Below are 19,607 nucleotides of genomic sequence, written 5' to 3'. Positions count from 1 at the left end.
GGCTCCAGAGGCACGTTATCCTTCATTTTGGACATTTGTGTGATGCAATTCAACAACCAGAATATAATATCAAACATAATACTCTTTTTATACTCTTTCTATTCGTGAATTTTAACTTAATAGCTGGTTCTTCCCAGCATTTCTCTGAATATTTCTTAAACCTTATATCAATCTGGCAACACTGTCCAACCCATCATCATCCAGTGCAAAAGCGTATGACGACGTCGAAGTGAATTGCTCATTGTTCACGTATGGATTCTGTTTCGACTCCCTGGTGCTTACCTGACTGACGGAACGTTCGGATGGTTCGCATTTTGCGAAGTGAAAGAAAATAGCAGTAGGTAACAAATTCGAAGAAGCTGGCTCTGGTTGGCTGTCAGCGGAGTGCTACGATATGTGGTGAATGAACAGTGAATGCCTGCCTAGCGGAAATAAGTGCTGGAATATGGGTCTATCCGCTATGTGAATCAGTCTGCCAGCCAGCAGCTATCGGAGAATTGATGCAGCCGTGGCTCCGCTGATTGAATCCAGAACGGAACCGAGTGTGTATCATAACCGAATTTTGCTCTTGTTTCCAGCTGTGGCGCAGAGGGGAAAATTTACCTAGTGAAAATACAATTAAATAATGCTCACCCAGACGAGTTGATTCACAGGAAAAGTTGTCTGAATCAGTTCTTATCCCCAGAAGAAAAAAAAAACGAGCAATCGGAGGAAGAATCCCGATCCAAACGAAAAATTGCTCGAGTGTGCGTGTGAGTGAGTTCAGTAGTGCGGTGGGATCTCCGTCGAGAAAAGTGTGTGGACACAGTGTTCCTTCCGTGGGGTAAATAAATGCATTGAGTGTAAAGTGGCTGGCTTAGTCAGTGAAGAGGAGACCGAGACATGGCGTGTTTAAACACCCTGAAGCTGGAAATCAAAACACTGGAGCAGATTTTCACCAAGAATCACGAGCGATTCCGCATCCTGAACGCCTCGGTCGATGAGCTGAGCTGTCGATTCATCGGTCGGAACGGAAAGCAGTACGACATCCATGCCAACATTACGGTGAGTGCGCTGAACCTTGGCTTCGTTTTATTCTTTATTCTGTTGGGTTGCACTCTTATGGTGGTGCCAGGGCTGGGAGCGGGTGGCTCTTGTTGGTGCCGTTGTTACTACTCAGTTACTACTTAGACAGTTTGTTCACTTAAAAAAAAATGAAAATGAGATATTTTTTCAATGAAATCTCAATGAAATATCATTTTTCGTCATCGAAAATCGATTTAAACATGTTTTAGATTGTGATTCTTTAGAATTCTCGATTTTTTAAATTTTGATTTTTGATTTTTCTAATTTTCTTTTTTGAACATCCCTACACATTTATATTTGTCCTGCAAACCATCTTTTTCAAAACTTCGTGTTTCAACTTGCCCTGGTGTACCTTACTAAAACTTGGCAGGAATCCCGGGAAAATTATCTGAAGCACTCCAGTCTCAGAAAAAAATACTGGAGACATACCGAAAGCAATCACGGGAGGATTCCCTGAAAGAATATGGGGAGAAACTCGGAGAAGAATCCCAGAAAAAAAAACAGAAGAAATAAGGGTACAAATTCCAAGAGAAATTTCTGAAGCATTCTCGTAAGATATTCCTGAAGGAATTGTGGAAAAACTCTCAGAAGAAATTCAAGGAGGGATCGCGGGTGAAATCCTAGGGCGGTAAGAAAAATCTAAATCATTCCCGGGAGGAATCAATTAAGGACAAAGTGTTTGGAGTACATAGCTCAAATTTTCTAGAGCACCATTTTAAAGAACCATTAAACGAATATGGCTGAAAATTCATCATGCTGGTTAATGATTTTTTTAATGGACTCAACATATACATGAAAAGATAGATAAATTATTAGTGAAATTCCAAAAAAAATCCACAGCTCTGGTGAGATTTGAACTCACGACGCTAGACAAGTGCTTTTCCTGCTAAAATACCGAGCCAATTAATGACACGGCATTAGTTGGAAAAGCACTGGTCTAGCGAATAAGGGTCGTGAGTTCAAATCTCACCTGAGCTGTCGATTTTTTTGGAATTTCATTAATAAATTATCCATCTTTTCATGTATATGTTGAGAATCATTAATAGGACAGATCGTCGAAGTACTAGATTTGTAGTAATGAGCTGAATTTTAGTATGGTGAGAAGGTCAATTCTCCGTTTCTGCAATAAAATGGTGCAAAAAGCGTGGGTATTATGGTTCCTTGCCTAATTTGATGCTGTTTGAGCAAAACTTTGGGCAGTAGTGTTATTGTTTTCTCCATTTATTGAACATAAACAACACAGTTACCAAAAGTTTTACTCAAACAGCATCAAATTAGGCAAGGAACCATAATACCCACGCTTTTTGCACTATTTCATTGCAGAAACGGAGAATTGACCTTCTCACCATACTAAAACTCAGCTCATTACTACAAATCTAGTACTACACCAAACGTGCCCCATTGACCGCACGGATTTGTATACCGAAGACTTCACCCTTAAGTCATCATGCTGGTTGTTCAATGATCGTCAACATCGTGATGCATTTTCATCCAAATCCGTTTAATGGTTCTTTAAATGGTGCTCTAGAAAATTTGAGCTATGTACTCCAAATACTTTGTCTTTAAGATGTCCTTGAAAAAATCTCGGAAGAAAGTCCCTGAAGGAATCACTGTAAAAAACCCAAGAAGAGTTTCTGAAAGAATTCGGGAGAAATTCCTGAAAAAATATGAAAGAATCCTGGTATAATCCCGGAATGAAATCTTTAAGGAATTACGGTAAATCAAATCGCAGGGGGAATTCCGGGAAGAGTCAATGAGAGAATCCCTAGAGAAATCCCCGAAGAAATTCCGGAAAAAAAACATGAGGGAAGTTCTAGAGGTATTGCTGAACAATTCCTAAAGAAACCCCCAGGAAGAATTAATGACGGAAAGTCTAGATAGTTCACTTAATGAATTTCTGGGGAAGTATCTGGAGGAATACCTTGAGAGAACCTCATAAAAATCCCAGGAAGAATAAATGCAGGAAACCCAGAAGAAATTTCGGTAGAAATCCCGAGAGAAATCCTTGAAAAAAACTCGTGAGGAATCCCAAACGAAATCCTAAAAAAAATACCGGGAGAATTCTATGGAAAAATTCTGGAAGGAATCTCAAAATCAACCCCACTAGAAACCCATGCAGGAATCCCTTGAAAAGTGATAGAACCCGAGGAGAAATTTCAAAAGATAGTTCAGAAGAGTCCCTTAAAAGAAAGCGAGAGAAAACAATGCAGGCATTTCTGGAACTGAGTGGACCCCGGGAATATACCTTTAAAAGGAATTACAGGAGGAATCGATGAAGGAATCTCGGGAGGAATTCCTGAAAGAAACCTGAAAAAAAAATCCTGATGAATTTCAGTGAGTATAGCGTAGCATACCATAGCATAACCGACCGTACACATCCTGGGGTGGCTGTCGATAGAGACGTTTAATGCGCCAGAAAAGTTGCCTGAGACTTGACAAATCTTTCATTTAACGAACTCTCGACACCTGACCAGATCCTTACGATCAGCGGGGATGGGAAGGAAATCAACATTTAGATCAACAAGATCTACTCAGAATATGTCCAAGAACTTGGCCCACTTCATAGATATCTGGAGTTGGAAATTGGATAGGGCTTAATGGGGTGCTTTCCTTGCCGAAAAGGTTTATGAGAAATTGTCATGGTTTAATCATTTACCTGGTTACCACTGAAAAAGTAAACATAAGCATTAAGCAAGTCGCACAAATTTCGTAGGTTGTACAGCCCTAGACCACAGTTACGAGGATTGCCTCCTTTCCGTCGGATACCATAACACAAAGATTGGAGACTTATCTTTGACTTTTCGACAAGACTGACGCAATACTCCAACAGTCGAGAGTTGTCCTGGCCTCGTCCTTACGACTGCTGCGGAATATGAAATGATGGTTAGTTAGACACCTAAGAAAGGTGTAGCAAGTTCTACGACCTCTAGGCCTAGGTGTCAAGGGGATACGGGTGTTGTTCTAGGTGTTGTTAGTGGAAGGGTACTCCAAAAGATGCGGTTGGGCAACGTTCAGGCACCCCATTATTAGATTGCTTCGAATTAGTTATCTGCCAAATACGTTGGTTTCCTCGTCATCTTAATGGCATTTCTTTGAATTACTTGATTTTTCGGTTGAGAATCTGAAATATTAGATAATATCAACATTGATGTTGAATAAGCTACTTATTAGTGATACACTCGCCACAGTTATATATGTTTACAATATTATTTGTATCATACAATGAATTTATCTAAATTCTGCTGAAATAAAACGTTGATTAGCAGCAAAATTGAAACAAAAATATTACACAAGCATCAAAAAAGTGCATCAAACTTTGATCTTGGAGTATTTGTAAACTACTGCCTGATTACTTTAGACAGGATAATTTCAAGATCAAAATTCAATTTGGTAGATCTTACGCCGCAACGCACCATTCTAAGGTGATCTACCCACGTTACGGAAAAATCCTAATGAATTTCAGTGAGTAATCCTAAAATCTCTGGAAGGATCTCTGTCGAAGATTTCAGAGAAATTTCCAAAGAAATCAATGAAGAAATCTTGAAAGGAATCCCTGAAAGAATTCTTTAAAACCTGTACCTCCTGAATTGCCTTCCAGAATTTCTCACAAGCTTTCTTCAGCATTTTTCTCGCCAATTTACTTGGTATTCCTTTTTAAATTCTTCCCGAAGATTTTTTTAGGATTCCTACCGACATTTATCCAAGTTTCAAGCAATTTTCCAGATTCTTTCTTGAGAATCTCCTAGGATTCCTGAATTTCGACAAAATTCTCCTAGAGCTTTTTCACGGGGATCCTATAGAATTTCTCCCAAAGATTTTTCTGATTCCCAGAGTTCCTCGTGAGATTTTTTCTGAAGTTCCTCATGCGTTGTGCCTAAAGAAATTTTCGTGAGATTTCTTTTAGGATTTATCCCGAGATCTGTACAAGATTTTCCCTCCGGATACATCTCAGATGTTAGCGCGGAATTTCTTCTAGAGTTTATCTCGGGATTCCTCTTCAATATTTTCCTCGATTCTTCCCGCTGTCCCTTATGGTACTTCATTGGTGGATCTTCCCGGGATATCTCCCAGAGTTTCTACACGACGTATTCCTGGGATTTCTACTAGAGCTCTCCCAAGAAATTTTTCACGAATATTCTGCAGGAGCTGCTTCCGAAATTTCGTTCGAAGTTTCTCCTGTATATTCTTCAAGAAACTTCCGAGAGTTATCTTCTACTGTTTTTCCTGGGGTTCTCCCATCCACTGGGACTTCTCTCGAATATTTCTCCTGCGGCTTTTTTTCAGGAGATTCTTTCTGCTTTTGGCCCTGGGAAGTCGCTCAGATTTTTGCTGAACCAATCCTGCACTTTTTGTGTAGATTTATTCCGGAGTGCGTTTTCGGATTTTTGCAGGAGCTATTGCTAATATTTCAAAGTTTTTTCTTCAGGCTTTTCCTCATAGTAGTTTATAATATTCCCTATTTTGGAAAAAAAAGCTCCTTTAAGCTCTTACGGCGCCGACATAGTGCCGCTTCAAAGTGAGAATGGGAGTGCGCGTCCAAAGGATTTTCGTGGATTTGCTGTTGTTGATATTCTTTTTTGCGGCTTCGCACACGCGCACTCTCACTCTCACGCGTAACTATAACGGCACCCTTATACAGCAAAAATGTTAGTTGGGTTTCTTGTAGGTTATTTTTCAACAGATGTTCTGGGGTTCTCCAGTTAGCCTAGTGGTTAAGGTTATGGATCGCCAATCCGGAGACGGCGGGTTCGATTTCCATTCCGGTCGGGAAAATTTTCTCGACTCCCTGGGCATAGTGTATGATTGTACTTGCCTCACAATTTACAAATTCATGCAATGGCAGGCAAAGAAAGCCCTTCAATTAATAACTGTGAAAGTGCTCAAAGAACACTAAGTTGAAGCGAGGCAGGCCAAGTCCCAGTGGGGACGTGGAGCCACAAAGAAGAAGAAGAAGAAGAATGTTCTCGGGATTATTCCCAGAGCTTTTCCCGGAATCCCTACCGCAAATTGTCCCGAGATTCTGGGTGCTCTCGTCGTAATAGCTGCTCCCGGAGTTCTTGCAGATGATTTTCCCAAAAGCTTTTCTTGGAATGCCTCCTTGTATAACCTACGAAATTCTTTGGGGACGTAGCATTTATAGGGGAATGGGGGTGCCTACGATTTTGCTACAACCAATACATGGTATTGGAAAATATGTTACAAGAGGGGAAGGGGTGTCGAAAATCGGTTAAAACGGTTACATGGATACAGTAGACGCTCGATAACTGCAACATGTTTACGTTTCGATGAAATTCGATAACTGCAACAACCTAACAGGCGATAATTGCAACAACCTAACAGGAGAACTGTTACTTGTTGCAGAATGCAACTAATGTGCATTCGGGAAACACTGTATCGCTTCAGAAGTACATGCGGTGCAAGTACAGCGTTTGCACCGAGCAAATATCTATTGTCTCTTGTAAGAAATTAAAAAATAATTTCAAAAGAAATCCAGGTGAAATCTTGCGAGAATTTCTATTATAATATTATACCTATTATACCGATTATAAAAATTCCACGTGAAACTACGGAAGATATCCTGAGAAAAACTGAAACAGCTTGAGGAAAAGTTCTGGGAGTAATCTCGGGAGGAAATATAAAGGGAATTCAAGAAGTAAATTTGAAAGCTTTTAAGATAAATCTTGGGAGAAACAGGGCAAAATCTGACGAGGAGGCTCTAAGAGAGCTTGAGCTGAGCTGAGCTTGATTGACCACCCGTGGATGCTACTCCAGTATCGCCAGACCAGCTGCACTCACACAAGGAACCAATGAGACATCTGCCGGGGACTAGCAGACATCTTCAGTGTATGAGTGTTGGTGATCTTTTATTTTTTAGGCGACATTGGCCCTTCTCACGTCAGGGTGCAGGTCAATGTGGGGAAGGGGAAGCAAGTGATGATTCGATTGCAATCATTTGTATCCATAGCAGACCGAAAATACCTCTGCGTCTGCACATATTCATGCGGTGTCGGAGTGTTGGTGGGGTATGGTTGACAAAGGGTTCACACATTGGTACGTGAATTCCAGGCGTAAAGTTAAAGATTAGTGTATATTTTTCTCGGAAGATAATGGGGCACAGTTCACTTGATTGCATAACCCGCAGGAACAGTATGTTATCCTCAAGTTTTACTAAAAGTTAAATCTAACATGCTTAAGACCCAGCTTGGGACAACAAATCTACTCCTAGCGTGCTTTGAAATCGTTTACAAGCGCATAAGAATTAGACTCAAACATGAAAATGTTTTGGAAGCCTGGACAAAGTTCTACACCACTTATATACAGGGGATGGCCAAAATGTTTGGGATAGGCAACTTTTTTTCTCCAACGAAAAAATTCAACATGCTGTAACTTTTCATAGAGTGCATCAAAAAATCTCAAATTCTGACTATTTGTCAATTTATTATATGTGCGTCATTGCTACAAATTTGGGCTCGATTGATTAATTTTTCGCAAAGTTAGAACCGTTTGGGTAAAACACTATTATTTAGACAACTAATGTTTGAACTGTCATATCTCGGAAACCAGTGAACCGAATCGAATGATTTTTTTAACGTTTATCAACAATATATTGATACTTAATACGACGTTATAAAATGTAATATTTTCTGACGGCGAATTAAGTTATACTGGATTGAATTTTTTACCCATATAGAGGAAAATAAGTCAAATTTACAATACCACACAAAAATTACTAAATGTGTTTTTCCTTCAATCTTAATAGGCTATAATATAGCTGATTAGAGATAACTTGAGAACAGAAGTGGAAAATCTTTGGATACCAACACTAAAATTTATTGACATTGATGTAAATATATGACATATTTTCGAGAAAAATCCAAAAAGTGTCAATCGATGATAACTTATTTCAACGTTTAAAAAGTACCTATGTTTTAATAGTTTGTGAAGCATTTACATATTGTTAGTGTACGTTCAAAATTTCATTCAATTCGGTTCACTGGCTTCCGAGACATGACAACTCAAAAATGAGTTGTCTGAAAAATAGTGTTTTACCCGAACGGTTCTAACTTTGCGAAATATTAATCAATCGAGCCCAAATTTGTACCAATGATGCACACATAATAGATTGAAAAACAGTCAAAATTTGAGATTTTTTGATGCACTCTATGAAAAGTTATAGCTTTAGAATAAACCACTTTTACGATGAAGTAATTATAAATCCAACTGATTAGGCCTGGCTAAAAAAAATGTTCTGCAATTTTTACCCCTCCTGACCCAGACGTCCACCGGAATAAAACTGTCTACGTGATTCCAATTTTTAAAGGCTCCCAGCATAATTGAAACTACAAGTAATAAAGAAGCGAACCTCAAAATTTCATTGATAAATTTGCCAGCAGTTTGAAATTTGTTGTTAGGGGAATTGGGGGTAATATGAACACCCTAAGCGTTTGTCGTCTTTTCCAATAGAAATATGACAAAATATTTATTTTTTACCCTAGGGATAAAAAATACAATTTGCTCACATTATTTTCGATTGCATAAAATGCAAGAAAACAGAGTCATGAAAAATAGTGTGGGTAAAATGAACAATCGATGGGGGTAAAATGAACATGTCTTCAAAAACTAGCTTAAATGTTTAATTTCGATATATACAAGTATAGGTCAACAAAATCAATGTAAACTTTATATGCTACACTTTCAAAACTTTTGATATAAAATTTGGAATGTGCTGGAATCATTATTTGTAAAAAATGTACTAAAATAAGCGGTAACCTACGGGTCACGGCATGAAAATCACACCGTGCTACACCGTGCTACGGGTTAATGACTAGATAACTATGTTCAGAATTCTGCTAGAACCAAGCAATCAAAAGTTGTGTTGTCTGACCAGCCCTGCTATAGGGATCCGTCGACATTAGTCGGTGGACGGACAGCCGACCGACCACTAGTACCATTCAGTCAGCCAGTCAGCAGCAGGCGATGAAGCATTATTTTCGTTTCTGTTATTGTTGGTTCAGTGCGCTGACTGGCTTACTTGGACTCGGCTTATTCGTCTCTCCAGTCATATCCATGAACGATTCGCTCTCTCCCTTGTAGTTGATGTTTCTCCATTCTCGGTCTCGAATTGCGTTTTTGTGTTTTACCCGTTTGTTGGTGGCCCATTCATGCGATGTGCTGCTGATGGCAGTTTATTGGATTTGCCTGATTGCATTCCTTGCGAATTTGGTCCCCGTGAGAATACGTGCAATATCCCTTATAAAATGTACAGGGGATAGACAAAATGATCGGGACAGGCAAATTTCTATTTTTCAACAAATGGTCAACTAGCTTTTCAATAAGTGCATAAAAAATCTCTAATTGTTACAGTAAGTTGGTCAACTAGTTGTCTTTTAATGGACCAAATTTAGGAACGATCAGGCTATTCTACATGAAGTAAGAAAGATTCTAGTGAAAGGCGTAATTATCCGATAGCCAACTTTGAACTGTTATATCTCTGTATTCCATGAACCGAATACAATAAAATTTTTAGCTTTCATGAATTATATTATGAATAAGCTTTGAAAAACGTTAGACTTATCTTAAAATTGTTGGCATTGGTTTGGTTTTGGTCAGATATTTGAACCTGTATACTGGGGTCTTAATTTGGAATTGTCCGACGTTCTGTTTGGAACCTTTAGTCAAACAGTCGAAAAGCAGTTGAAATTATTACTACGTATTTCGGTTGTTCCCGAATTATTGTTATTGGTTTACTAGTTAAGCCTTATTCGCACATTGCTCTGGGAATAAGTCCCAGTAATAACCCTATTATTGTTGGCAGATATTTTGGAAGTAAAGTACTCGAAACGCAGTTATCAAAAAAGTATCCATAGTTTAATAATTGAATGAAAATTGATCATTTTACATTTTCGCAGCGCGGAAAGAGACCATACATGACCTTAACAAATCTCCCTGAAACTTTTTACCCTTGTTTTCTCAGTTTGTCATTACCGCCGAAGTCCCTTTTGTGTTTTGCTGATTCTCTCACATACCGTCTGCCATCGTCATTGCCGAGTTGCCGACCGTCCTTGCGCCACAAACACACTGCGTGTGTTTGCACCTTCAACAACGAGTAGACGACGAAGGCGACGCGACAGTCGGGTCGGCCGATGATTTCTGCCAAGCGTCGAAGACGACGAACCTAGAGCTGCGAATGGGCCCGCGCGGTGATGCTTGTCCGTTATTCGGTGCGATAAGAATAACTTGGTTCTTCAAAAATCCTTTCCATGATGGTTTACCAACCATCATCGACTGGGAACACTGCCCCTGTAGTCGGGTCAAAGGTTCTAAAACAGCGGGTAATCGAAGCGGAAACTTTGGAAAACTTTCAAGATATGGCTCACAAATCTGGTTCTTTGCTCCTGGAATGGGATCAGATGTGACGTTTCGTTCGGATGGCGACGACGTGCGAATCGTAACAATGGAAAGCTTACATTCATGCTGTTCGCCCATTCATTGCCTGCCTCTCGTACCTACATCTTGCGATTGGAATATGATTCACTTTCGTTTTTCTTTTCTCTCACACGTATATGCCTACTTTTGTCGTGGTTTGTTTTGTGCTGTTATATACTGCGATGAGCTGTCGAGTGTTCGTATAGTTTCTATTTAAATTAGGTGAATGGCAGACAGACATGCTGTTAGCTAATACCTAGATTTGCACAATTGATCATTTTTTGGATTAGAATTGAACTAGATAATCATTCATTTAGGCACTGTCCCTTAAACTACGTTAGACGGTTTTTGTGGTTGCTTTCTCCCTATTACATCTCATATTCATGGCCATCGCTAGAATCAGAAACCGATTGAAAAAGCAACTAGCAAACTGTGTCTCGCGTTATCTTCAGAATAATCAACAAGAATCTCTCTCCTTACGCCTGGTATCCACGCCGCAACGTGAACCTTTTGCCACATAGTTATTTTCCCAAAAACACTCCGACATTAGGGGCCCATATAGCCGAGGCGGTAAACGCACGGGTATTCAGCATGACCATGCTGAGGGTGACGGGTTCGATTCCCGGTCGGTCCAGGATCTTTTCGTAAAGGAAATTTCCTTGACTTCCTTGGGCATAGAGTATCTTCGTGCCTGCCACACGATATACGCATGCAAAATGGTCATTGGCAGAGGAAGCTCTCAGTTAATAACTGTGGAAGTGCTCATAGAACACTAAGCTGAGAAGCAGGCTTTGTCCCAGTGAGGACGTTACGCCAAGAAGAGGAGGACTCCGACATCCCAGGGTGAACTGGTGCAGACGCAGAGGACTCAACGAACTGCCTTTGCCAAGTGATTGCAATCATCACTTTATTCCCCTTTCCCGCATTGCATATTGCAGTTATGACGTATCAAGCGTCACTTTCGCCTAGAATGAACTACCTGCATCGGTTTCCGACACATTTCACCGCGAGAGGCGCTTCGAATATTTTTCAACTCTATCGGAAATTAATGGAAACTATTCAATGTTCCATCAAACTCCAACAGATGGTGACTCTGTATCATATACAAGTTTACAGTGCTTGCCTCAGATTAGGGAAGATTTTATTTTATGATTTTTTGCTTTCGATTATAATTTGAATAATCATTTGGAAATGCCCTACAGCGCATTGTTTTAAACATGTAATGTATTTTATATAAAACAAAGTACATGTGTTGCTTTGCTGTTAAAATGAGTATATAAAATATTTAAATTTTACATTCGGTGCGGGAAATGGTGCAGTACGGTAGGCCTACCACAACAACATTTTGACAGTTCGTTTCATCAGCAGTGAAATTCGCGACTACGAAGGTTGATGAGCCGGGAAACACTCTTTCTTCCTACGGGGTTTCTTATGGGAGTATGACTGAAAAAAAAGCATTAAATCTTCCCTCCTTCACTTTCTCCCAGAAAACCGCAAACAAAATCATCACCTTCGAAGTTCCATCGCATCGCAGCAGCAGCAGCCAAACATCGTATGTAAATAGGCAGATAGTGAAGAAAATACACGAATTTTTTATTACGAATGATTTCGAAGCAAGTAGGCCTACCTACCTATCGCGAAAAAGATCCGAATAGAGTCATAATTTTATCAGCCAATGACGGAATAATTAAAAAAAAAAACAGGTAAGCTGAAACTTTTCTGATTTGGGCTGATTTTTTTATTTCTAAAACTACCTACCTCACGAAAACAGGCCACCTCATCATGCGAAGCGAAATCCGTCGAGAAGTCAGGTGTTTCTTATCAGCCACCGGGAGATCATCCGCAGAGGCAGAAAAGTGCAGGTGAGTTGAAAACACTAGACCCAACGTGTGTAGTCCGCGCTAATAGCTACCGCTTTCAGCTTACGACATCGCCGACTTTTTGACCAGCCGTGCGTGTTAAAATGAAAATTGCGCCGAACACGGAAACCGCTGAAACCTGGAACCGCTCCAGCTGAGTTAACGTAGTGACGCGGACGTGGCCGCAGTTTCCGAAACCGCAGTAGTCAGTGAGCTGGTTTTGAGGAAAGGGAGCCTTGATTGCCGATCCGCCTGGCCAAGAGAAGCCACCAAGTCAGTCGCAATAAAGAGAGGATTTGCATGAAGGAGGAATGATCGGTCAACATCGAGGCAGAAGGGGACCTTCAGGTCAGCTGACCGCATCCGTGTTCAAGAACGCATTGTGCTAAGTGTAGGCCAAAACAAGTGTGAGTTAACAATATACATGTTGGATAATGCTTAACGCAAATATAAAGCTTGAGATTTGTTCAAAAAGCCTTTGTGATTCGAAACGTCCGAAACTCTGCTTTACGGTGGTTTCGTCGGGAACTTCCAACAACTTGGTGAAGCTTTGAGCGACAAAATTTCTTATGAACTATTTCAGATATCTCCCCAAATTGAACAACCTATCACAGTATGATAAGAGTACACATTTGCCTCAGATCGTCTAAGCGTCTTCGGTGCACATATTCCTTGATTTATGCAAGGAATAGGTAAGGTGCACTAAAGACTCGATCCTGCACACTTTGAAAGTGTGTGCACACGTAAAGTGTCAGTTAAATTTGGGCTGGACCCACAATGTTTTAGAAGAAAGAATATTATGCAAAAAATAATCTTGCAATGCGTCACATCACATTTTGAGAGAACTTGGTGAACCAGCTTCGACTATTTCTGACTAATCACAAACATTTCCTATAAAGTATTTCAAAGTTTTATGAAAAGAATATGGTATAGCTTGCAGTGCGTCACCTCGCATGTTGAGAGAACTTTTGTGAACCAGTATCGACTATTTCTGACTAATCACCAAAATCTATATATATAAAAATGCAGTGGCATACGTGGGACCGCGCATAACTTGCGAACGGAAGGACCGATTTTGGTCGTCTTAGTTTTGTTCTGTTAGTTTTCACCCAAGGAAGGTTTATGAGGCAAAAAACATGGAAAAATTGAGAGTTTTTGAAAATCGATCTTCCATACATTTTGACCGGGGACTTGGTCTTGGCTAGAAACTTGAAACGTCAAAAAACGCAGTAGGCAAGACAAAGTTTGCCGGGTACAGCTAGTTTCCTATAAAGTATTTCAAAGTTTTATGAGAAAGAATATAATATAGCTTGCAATGCGTCACCTCGCATGCTGAGAGAACTTTTGTGAACCAGTATCGACTATTTCTGACTAATCACAAAAACTTCCTATAAAGTATTTCAAAGTTTTATGAGAAAGAATATAATATAGCTTGCAATGCGTCACCTCGCATCTTAAGAGAACTTTTGTGAACCAGTATCGACTTTTTCTGACTAATCACAAAAATTTCCTATAAAGTATTTCAAAGTTGAAGAAGAAAGAATACGATATGACTTAAAATGCATCACCTCGCATGTTGAGAGAACTTTTGTGAACCAGTATCGACTATTTCTGACTAATCAAAAAATTTCCTATAAAGTATTTCAAAGTTTTATGAAAAAGAATATGATATAGCTTGCAATGCGTCACCTTGCATGTTGAGAGAGCTTGGTGAACCAGCTTTGATTATTTCTGACTAATCGCAAAAGTTTCCTATAAAGTATTTCAAAGTTTTATGAGAAAGAATATAATATAGCTTGCAATGCGTCACCTCGCATGTTGAGAGAACTTTTGTGAACCAGTATCGACTATTTCTGACTAATCAACAAAACTTTCCTATAAAGTATTTCAAAGTTGAAGAAGAAAGAATACGATATGACTTGAAATGCATCACCTCGCATGTTGAGAGAACTTTTGTGAACCAGTATCGACTATTTCTGACTAATCACAAAAATTTCCTATAAAGTATTTCAAAGTTGAAGAAGAAAGAATACGATATGACTTTAAATGCATCACCTCGCATGTTGAGAGAACTTTTGTGAACCAGTATCGACTATTTCTGACTAATCAACAAAAATTTCCTATAAAGTATTTCAAAGATGTAGAAAGAATACGATATGACTTGAAATGCATCACCTCGCATTTTGAGAAAACTTTTGTGAACCAGCTTTGATTATTTCTTACTAATCGCAAAAATTTCCTATAAAGTATTTCAAAGTTTTATGAGAAAGAATATAATATAGCTTGCAATGCGTCACCTCGCATGTTGAGAGAACTTTTGTGAACCAGTATCGACTATTTCTGACTAATCAAAAAATTTCCTATGAAGTATTTCAAAGTTTTATGAAAAAGAATATGATATAGCTTGCAATGCGTCACCTTGCATGTTGAGAGAGCTTGGTGAACCAGCTTTGATTATTTCTGACTAATCGCAAAAGTTTCCTATAAAGTATTTCAAAGTTTTATGAGAAAGAATATAATATAGCTTGCAATGCGTCACCTCGCATGTTGAGAGAACTTTTGTGAACCAGTATCGACTATTTCTGACTTATCAACAAAAATTTCCTATAAAGTATTTCAAAGTTGAAAAAGAAAGAATACGATATGACTTGAAATGCATCACCTCGCATGTTGAGAGAACTTTTGTGAACCAGTATCGACTATTTCTGACTAATCACAAAAATTTCCTATAAAGTATTTCAAAGTTGAAGAAGAAAGAATACGATATGACTTTAAATGCATCACCTCGCATGTTGAGAGAACTTTTGTGAACCAGTATCGACTATTTCTGACTAATCAACAAAAATTTCCTATAAAGTATTTCAAAGTTGAAGAAAGAATACGATATGACTTGAAATGCATCACCTCGCATTTTGAGAAAACTTTTGTGAACCAGCTTTGATTATTTCTTACTAATCGCAAAAATTTCCTATAAAGTATTTCAAAGTTTTATGAGAAAGAATATAATATAGCTTGCAATGCGTCACCTCGCATCTTGAGAGAACTTTTGTGAACCAGTATCGACTTTTTCTGACTAATCACAAAAATTTCCTATAAAGTATTTCAAAGTTGAAGAAGAAAGAATACGATATGACTTGAAATGCATCACCTCGCATGTTGAGAGAACTTTTGTGAACCAGTATCGACTATTTCTGACTAATCAAAAAATTTCCTATAAAGTATTTCAAAGTTTTATGAAAAAGAATATGATATAGCTTGTAATGCGTCACCTTGCATGTTGAGAGAACTTGGTGAATCAGCTTTGATTATTTCTGACTAATCGCAAAAATTTCCTATAAAGTATTTCAAAGTTTTATGAGAAAGAATATAATATAGCTTGCAATGCGTCACCTCGCATGTTGAGAGAACTTTTGTGAACCAGTATCGACTATTTCTGACTAATCAACAAAAATTTCCTATAAAGTATTTCAAAGTTGAAGAAGAAAGAATAAGATATGACTTGAAATGCATCACCTCGCATTTTGAGAGAACTTGGTGAACCAGCTTTGATTATTTCTGACTAATCGCAAAAATTTTCTATTAAGTATTTCAAAGTTTTATGAGAAAGAATATGATATAGCTTGCAATGCGTCACCTCGCATCTTGAGAGAACTTTTGTGAACCAGTATCGACTTTTTCTGACTAATCACAAAAATTTCCTATAAAGTATTTCAAAGTTGAAGAAGAAAGAATACGATATGACTTGAAATGCATCACCTCGCATGTTGAGAGATTTTTTGTGAACCAGTATCGACTATTTCTGACTTATCACAAGTTTTTCCTATAAAGTATTTCAAAGTTTTATGAAAAAGAATATGATATAGCTTGCAATGCGTCACCTTGCATGTTGAGAGAGCTTGGTGAACCAGCTTTGATTATTTCTGACTAATCGCAAAAGTTTCCTATAAAGTATTTCAAAGTTTTATGAGAAAGAATATAATATAGCTTGCAATGCGTCACCTCGCATGTTGAGAGAACTTTTGTGAACCAGTATCGACTATTTCTGACTAATCAACAAAAATTTCCTATAAAGTATTTCAAAGTTGAAGAAGAAAGAATACGATATGACTTGAAATGCATCACCTCGCATTTTGAGAAAACTTTTGTGAACCAGCTTTGATTATTTCTTACTAATCGCAAAAATTTCCTATAAAGTATTTCAAAGTTTTATGAGAAAGAATATAATATAGCTTGCAATGCGTCACCTCGCATCTTGAGAGAACTTTTGTGAACCAGTATCGACTTTTTCTGACTAATCACAAAAATTTCCTATAAAGTATTTCAAAGTTGAAGAAGAAAGAATACGATATGACTTGAAATGCATCACCTCGCATGTTGAGAGATTTTTTGTGAATCAGTATCGACTATTTCTGACTAATCACAAGTTTTTCCTATAAAGTATTTCAAAGTTTTATGAAAAAGAATATGGTATAGTTTGCAGTGCGTCACCTCGTATCTTGAGAGAACTTTTGTGAACCAGTATCGATTATTTCTGACTAATCACAAAAATTTCCTATAAAGTATTTCAAAGTTTTATGAGAAAGAATATAATATAGCTTGCAATGCGTCACCTCGCATGTTGAGAGAACTTTTGTGAACCAGTATCGACTATTTCTGACTAATCAACAAAAATTTCCTATAAAGTATTTCAAAGTTGAAGAAAGAATACGATATGACTTGAAATGCATCACCTCGCATTTTGAGAAAACTTTTGTGAACCAGCTTTGATTATTTCTTACTAATCGCAAAAATTTCCTATAAAGTATTTCAAAGTTTTATGAGAAAGAATATAATATAGCTTACAATGCGTCACCTCGCATCTTGAGAGAACTTTTGTGAACCAGTATCGACTTTTTCTGACTAATCACAAAAATTTCCTATAAAGTATTTCAAAGTTGAAGAAGAAAGAATACGATATGACTTGAAATGCATCACCTCGCATGTTGAGAGAACTTTTGTGAACCAGTATCGACTATTTCTGACTAATCAAAAAATTTCCTATAAAGTATTTCAAAGTTTTATGAAAAAGAATATGATATAGCTTGTAATGCGTCACCTTGCATGTTGAGAGAACTTGGTGAATCAGCTTTGATTATTTCTGACTAATCGCAAAAATTTCCTATAAAGTATTTCAAAGTTTTATGAGAAAGAATATAATATAGCTTGCAATGCGTCACCTCGCATGTTGAGAGAACTTTTGTGAACCAGTATCGACTATTTCTGACTAATCAACAAAAATTTCCTATAAAGTATTTCAAAGTTTTATGAAAAAGAATATGATATAGCTTGTAATGCGTCACCTTGCATGTTGAGAGAACTTGGTGAATCAGCTTTGATTATTTCTGACTAATCGCAAAAATTTCCTATAAAGTATTTCAAAGTTGTATGAGAAAGAATATGATATAGCTTGCAATGCGTCACCTCGCATCTTGAGAGAACTTTTGTGAACCAGTATCGATTATTTCTGACTAATCACAAAAATTTCCTATAAAGAATTTCAAAGTTTTATGAGAAAGAATATAATATAGCTTGCAATGCGTCACCTCGCATCTTGAGAGAACTTTTGTGAACCAGTATCGACTTTTTCTGACTAATCACAAAAATTTCCTATAAAGTATTTCAAAGTTGAAGAAGAAAGAATACGATATGACTTGAAATGCATCACCTCGCATTTTGAGAGAACTTGGTGAACCAGCTTTGATTATTTCTGGCTAATCGCAAAAATTTTCTATTAAGTATTTCAAAGTTTTATGAGAAAGAATATGATATAGCTTGCAATGCGTCACCTCGCATGATGAGAGAACTTTTGTGAACCAGTATCGACTATTTCTGACTAATCAACAAAAATTTCCTATAAAGTATTTCAAAGTTGAAGAAAGAATACAATATGACTTGAAATGCATCACCTCGCATTTTGAGAAAACTTTTGTGAACCAGCTTTGATTATTTCTTACTAATCGCAAAAATTTCCTATAAAGTATTTCAAAGTTTTATGAGAAAGAATATAATATAGCTTGCAATGCGTCACCTCGCATCTTGAGAGAACTTTTGTGAACCAGTATCGACTTTTTCTGACTAATCACAAAAATTTCCTATAAAGTATTTCAAAGTTGAAGAAGAAAGAATACGATATGACTTTAAATGCATCACCTCGCATGTTGAGAGAACTTTTGTGAACCAGTATCGACTTTTTCTGACTAATCACAAAAATTTCCTATAAAGTATTTCAAAGTTGAAGAAGAAAGAATACGATATGACTTTAAATGCATCACCTCGCATCTTGAGAGAACTTTTGTGAACCAGTATCGACTTTTTCTGACTAATCACAAAAATTTCCTATAAAGTATTTCAAAGTTGAAGAAGAAAGAATACGATATGACTTGAAATGCATCACCTCGCATGTTGAGAGAACTTTTGTGAACCAGTATCGACTATTTCTGACTAATCACAAAAATTTCCTATAAAGTATTTCAAAGTTGAAGAAGAAAGAATACGATATGACTTTAAATGCATCACCTCGCATGTTGAGAGAACTTTTGTGAACCAGTATCGACTATTTCTGACTAATCAACAAAAATTCCCTATAAAGTATTTCAAAGATGAAGAAAGAATACGATATGACTTGAAATGCATCACCTCGCATGTTGAGAGAACTTTTGTGAACCAGTATCGACTATTTCTGACTAATCAAAAAATTTCCTATAAAGTATTTCAAAGTTTTATGAAAAAGAATATGATATAGCTTGCAATGCGTCACCTTGCATGTTGAGAGAGCTTGGTGAACCAGCTTTGATTATTTCTGACTAATCGCAAAAGTTTCCTATAAAGTATTTCAAAGTTGAAGAAGAAAGAATACGATATGACTTGAAATGCATCACCTCGCATGTTGAGAGAACTTTTGTGAACCAGTATCGACTATTTCTGACTAATCACAAAAATTTCCTATAAAGTATTTCAAAGTTGAAGAAGAAAGAATACGATATGACTTTAAATGCATCACCTCGCATGTTGAGAGAACTTTTGTGAACCAGTATCGACTATTTCTGACTAATCAACAAAAATTTCCTATAAAGTATTACAAAGATGAAGAAAGAATACGATATGACTTGAAATGCATCACCTCGCATTTTGAGAAAACTTTTGTGAACCAGCTTTGATTATTTCTTACTAATCGCAAAAATTTCCTATAAAGTATTTCAAAGTTTTATGAGAAAGAAT

General features: G+C 37.5%; 1 protein-coding gene and 1 long non-coding RNA gene across 5 annotated transcripts in view; both read left to right on the top strand.

Moving 5' to 3' along the window:
* The window catches only part of LOC115260119 (ubiquitin-conjugating enzyme E2 Q2), a 100,542-nt gene that overhangs the window by 13,769 nt on the left and 67,166 nt on the right, over positions 1-19,607 (top strand). The window contains exons 1-2 of one of the 4 annotated variants that reach the window (XM_062859284.1): positions 205-337; positions 579-1,044. In XM_062859284.1, the coding sequence (XP_062715268.1) occupies positions 883-1,044 (162 nt within the window). In that variant the 5' untranslated portion in view covers positions 205-337; positions 579-882. Of the gene's footprint in view, positions 1-204; positions 1,045-19,607 lie in introns of those variants that run through there. The other 3 variants (XM_062859283.1, XM_062859282.1, XM_062859281.1) reach the window with 3 other exon arrangements.
* LOC109621697 (uncharacterized) lies at positions 11,467-13,614 on the top strand. Its single transcript, XR_002201859.3, has 3 exons — positions 11,467-12,194; positions 12,263-12,353; positions 12,413-13,614. It is a non-coding gene; the product is annotated as an uncharacterized LOC109621697 (long non-coding RNA).

This window comes from Aedes albopictus, chromosome 3 (genome assembly GCF_035046485.1).
Source record: "Aedes albopictus strain Foshan chromosome 3, AalbF5, whole genome shotgun sequence".
Classification (NCBI taxonomy): Eukaryota; Metazoa; Arthropoda; class Insecta; order Diptera; family Culicidae; genus Aedes; species Aedes albopictus.
This window is presented reverse-complemented; position numbering and strand designations above follow the sequence as displayed.